The sequence below is a fragment of the Oratosquilla oratoria genome, chromosome 2 (assembly GCF_046742065.1).
Source record: "Oratosquilla oratoria isolate Oo_2021 chromosome 2, ASM4674206v1, whole genome shotgun sequence".
In the NCBI taxonomy this organism is placed as follows: domain Eukaryota; kingdom Metazoa; phylum Arthropoda; class Malacostraca; order Stomatopoda; family Squillidae; genus Oratosquilla; species Oratosquilla oratoria.
Window position 1 is genome coordinate 89,200,394 of NC_134778.1, and position 5,000 is coordinate 89,205,393.

General features: G+C 41.4%; 1 protein-coding gene across 1 annotated transcript in view; it reads right to left on the reverse strand.

Annotated features, from left to right (window-relative positions):
* The window catches only part of LOC143036646 (organic solute transporter subunit alpha), an 89,320-nt gene that overhangs the window by 5,248 nt on the left and 79,072 nt on the right, over positions 1-5,000 (reverse strand). The window contains exons 9-10 of the mRNA XM_076204205.1: positions 4,829-4,954; positions 4,146-4,275 (exon numbers count right to left, since the gene is read on the reverse strand). Coding sequence (XP_076060320.1) covers positions 4,146-4,275; positions 4,829-4,954 — 256 coding nt within the window. The remainder of the gene's footprint in view (positions 1-4,145; positions 4,276-4,828; positions 4,955-5,000) is intronic.

Sequence of the window (5,000 nt, forward strand, 5' to 3'; positions counted from 1 at the left end):
AATTAATTTTGTGGATTTAGAATTAAAGTTGTTAGGTTACTGTACATTTCATCCAAATCGCTGACCAGTCTGATGACCTCGCGCTTGTAAGTGACCTGACCCAAGGTACGCATATTACAATCAGTGACCCGACCCCTGACCTCGCTAATGACGTCCGGAGTGCCCGTGTATCTTAACCCGTCACAGCCCCCCTGGGTCGGTCTCGTAATTGATCCTATGCCTTATATACTCTCTCATCTCATCAAAAGTGGCTCTGCTGAAGTCCGGCACTGGAACATTATTCGTACTATTTGATTCTTCCCAATTAGCAAATCTTATTTCTTGATGATCACTAGAGCCTAGACTATCTCCCACTTTTACGTTACTCGTTAGGCGCTCATTATTAGTAAGAAGTTTAGAGTATTCTCTCCCCACGTAGGATCGGTAATCATTTGTTTTAGGAAATCATCATATGCGGCATCTAAGAAATTTTGCCCTTCCTGATCTCCTACTAAAATTTCCCAGTCAATGTTTCTATAATTAAAATCTCCCATGATCACAACATTTTTGTACTGGGACGCCCTGAGAAATTCATGAATCAGGGGATCAGTTTGCTCAATGCTGAGATTAGGAGGTCTATAAAGGATGCCAATAATAAGTTTTTTATTCTTGCCTATAATCTCCACCCAAATAGATTCCTTAATCGAATTGTAAATAATACATTTTATTGTATTTTTAAAGAAAAGCTCTTCTCCCCCACCCTTGCCAACACTGTCCTTGTGAATTTTTTTTTTTATATCCTTCTATCTCGATTTCCAGAAGAAAAGGTCTGTCAGCTATATTGATTCAGGATTCAGTAATAGCTATAATATAAACTTTCTCTACGCATGCTATACCTCGCAGTAAATAATTTTTATTTGTTACGCTTCTGCTGTTTGTATAGTAAACTTTTATCTTATCCTCACTCCTCCTGACTAGGTGATTCTTTTCACAGTCCCTCTCTAAGCTGTTTCTATTGCCTAAACTATATTCAGATACTCCCACCCGCCGACTCCCACGTAATCTATCAGAAAAAAAAAAAAAAAAAATGGAGGATGCCTACTTCTCGCTCAAGGGATTCAGCAAGGAGCTGAAATCCTTTGGGTGACAAGTGCTCCCCGTCCCTTGTATATAGATGATTCTTACTTTAAAACTGATCCCAGTTGTCGACAAATGCCTGTCCATTAGCCTTCCAATGTTTTGCCAGCCTGCAATTCATCGCAATAGCCCTGGAATACTGCATGCCTCCAACTCTACACCTCGAAAGGATTTCACATACAACAGGAACCCCTCCCTTATTCCTAACCTTATCTAGCGCATCCCGGAACAGCGCAAACAATCCATCACTCCCTAACTTACCTATGTCATTCCCCCCAGCACTCTTCTATTCTGTCTCTAACATCACCCCTCCCCTCCCCGGGGAAACACACCTGGATCCTATGCTTCCTATCTTTGTCACAGAAGGCCCTTTCTGTAAATCTCAACTGGCTATCCCCTACAACCAAAATCTTAGCTGTGGGCAGGGGTCTAGCGACTGCCCTACCTATCTTCTCTTGCATCTTCCTCGTTTCTTCTTGTAGATCACGAGAGCTTGAAAAGAGTTTCTGCATTCAAGTGGGCCTGGTGAGGGCTTTTTACCATCTCTCCGTGTTTTGTTTGTCACCGTTTTCCACCCAGGTTCCAAACATGGTTTGTCGTCCGTGTTTTGGGCCTTCGAGCGAAGAACTCGATTCTCCTCTTTAAGGCCCTCAACAGTCCTCTCTAAGGCTACAATTATACTACATAGAGGTTGTACCTCCTCGACACTGATCACAGAAACACAACCACTCGCCATTTCACTGTTTGAAGCAGCCGTGCGAGGGGGTGGGGAGAGGGAGAGAGAGAAAGAAGGGGAGAGGGAGAGGGAGAGGGAGAGAGAGAGAGAGACAGAGGGGAGGGGAGAGAAAGGGGGTAGAGGGAAAAAGAGGAGAAGGGGAGAGAGGGAGAAAAAGAAGGGGAATGAGAGAAAGGGAGGGAAAAGAGGGGAGAAAGAGTTACATGGCCAAACGAACAGCAACAGAGCAATTGGTCCTTGCAAGGCTGTTGTGGCACGTTTGAGAGGAAAGAGGGAAGGAGGGGGGAGGGCAACTGACCAAGGCGAGGAGGAAATAGGGAAGGGACAAGTGTGTGTGTGTGAGGGGGAATACTGGGGGAGCAGAGTGGTAGAGGGGTGGGCAAGATCATGCTTGTCCCCGCGATGAGGATGGAGGGGGAGGGGTTGATGGGTGTTTCAGCTCATGGGTACACTCTGTCAACTCCCACCCTTGACCCTTTCCACCTTATAATCCTACTAGGAACTAATATTATTCCATTCAGCGACCAGAAACTATGGGTTAGATATATAAAAAGACTGGGAGAGATGAGCACAGTATAGTGCGAGTATGAAGGGAGGGTTTATTGAAGTGGGGGGGGGGTGTTGTATGTCGGCAGACAAAGAGGGGAAAATGAGAAGAGAGGCTTGTGGTAAGGGAGAAGAGAGGGAGGTTCGTGGTTAAGGGGTGGGGAGAGGACGCGGTCATTCTTCTTGTTGAAATTTTTTGCGCTCTCATTTTTCACCGTTAAATCACTTTGACATTTTTCAATTTTCACTGATGTATCGGAAAACTGATACACCAACAAGTGAGGTCTAGATAAGGCTTTCGTCCACCTACAGAGGGGATGATGTCTACTTTTACCCACAGTGGCCCTATAAATACAACATTTCTATGGGGAACTATGGGAAAGACAGAAGACCTGTGCTGACTGCAAGTTTCCTATCAGTGAAGCAAAGATTTCTGTAAACAATCTATGGATCAATTCAAGACAAAGCCCCTAAGGTGCCTTTACTTGAATTGGTCAAAAGACACGTGCTTGTTCTTGAATTGTTTATATCTCAGGTGCTTATTCTTACAATGATACTTTTATTTTTTTTATTCGTAATTTATTTATAACTTAATATAAACTAACCTAACCTGCCTCATCTTAAATTGATCCTGATCTAGGAAGAGAAAGAGACGACCTCAGGCACATCGATATACCCAAGAACATGGAAACCGTTAACCGCTTGCGTGACACTTTTCCTCGTATCGTGGTTGCCGCCAAGCGATTTTATTCATCACTGTGGGATTCTCTTTGGAAACAAAGGAGCTTTGGCTTATACGACAGACCACTTCATTCATCGCATCGACCTCGGCAGGGGAGACATTTGACATATACAGTTTACAGAGACAAAAGACAAAAGTATACACATAAACACTCACATAAAACAACCACACAAATATATACACACACACACACATACACAAACACATACACACACACACACACACACACACACACACACACACACACACACACACACACACACACACACACACACACACACACACATATATATATATATATATACACACTCACACGCTTTCACACACACAAACGATATTTTGAAAAGTTAAAATATGATTATGATAAGTTGAAGGAAGAGAGAGTTAGTTTGAGGACAAAGTAAAAAAAAACAAAAAAAACATGAGGAAGAGAAGTTCAGGAAAAACAATTAAAACATCAGAAAATGAGCAAGGACAGGCAGATCTCGATAAGACTTATGGCTGGAGCAAGAAGTGAATATGAAATTCAATACAAACAAATGTAAGGTATTAGAAAGAGGCCAAAACAGGAAGAGACCGCCGAGACGATATAAAATGGAAGAAGAATGGATCATGTAGGAAAAAGGAGAAGGATTTAGACATTCTATTCAGTGAAGATCTATCTTCGGAAACCATTTGAAGAGAAAGAGGGTTTTATAAATTGCTATTGAGAATAAAAATGGCATTTCACTACAAGGGCAATGCAAGATTAGACGTTGCAACAGTAGAGCATAAAACCTAGCGTGCTTGTATTCGAAATAGGTAAATACAAGGAGATCACTCAATTTGTAGCATAAGCTACTACTACAAAACAAAGAGTGAAACAAATGCAAAATCAAACATAGCAACAGTAGGACATAAGTACCCAGCTTACGTGTGAGTGAAATAGGTAAATACAAAATCACTCAATTTGTAGCATACCCAGCTTACGTGTGAGTAAAATAGGTAAATACAAGGGAGACCCACTTTGCTTGTAGACCTGTGGCGCGAGGTAAGGTGGGATGCAAGGAAAGACGGAAGAATTGCCCATGATGTCGAAGATAAAGCTCTGTAGTTTCGTCAGTAGGATTAGGATTTTCACCGCTATGGACTTGAGCTGTCGGGGAAAAAATGGCATATATGAAACAAACAAATCTTTACCTGCATTGTAAAAGTTTGGAACAAAGTACTTGTTCATATTGCGAGTTCAAATACAATTGACGTTTTTAAAAAGCGTCTAGATAAATATTATGAGCCCAACCTCAATCAAACTTATTTCTCAGCACCGTGAGCTTATACACTTAGATTATGAAGTCAGTGGTTCTACAGTCTCCAGTGTTTACACCCCACTTTCAATTCGCGAGCAGTCCCGTAAAGACCAATAGGTCTATTGCTGTTTGCATCTCTTGTATACACATCTATATACATATATATATATATATATATATATATATATATATATATATATATATATATAATATATATATATATATATATATATATGTGTGTGTGTGTGTGTGTGTGTGTGTGTGTGTGTGTGTGTGTGCGCTCGCATATGTGCTTTTGTACATGTATATATTTGTGCATTAATATGTTTGTACATTTATATGTCTGGACTATACCCCGAACTGTTATTTCAGCAATGATGTTAAGGATATCAGTTTACTTACGGCGTATCGATAGTGGTCCAGATGGTCTCTTGCCAGGAAGGACAAGATCTGGAGGGCGTAGATGCCGCTGATGAAAGAAGCGAAGTTGAATATGTTAAGCCAGATGAAACTACCATCCAGCTTCACCTGTACAAGGAGAAAAGGGTCATCATAAGAGCGAGGGTGAGTTCAA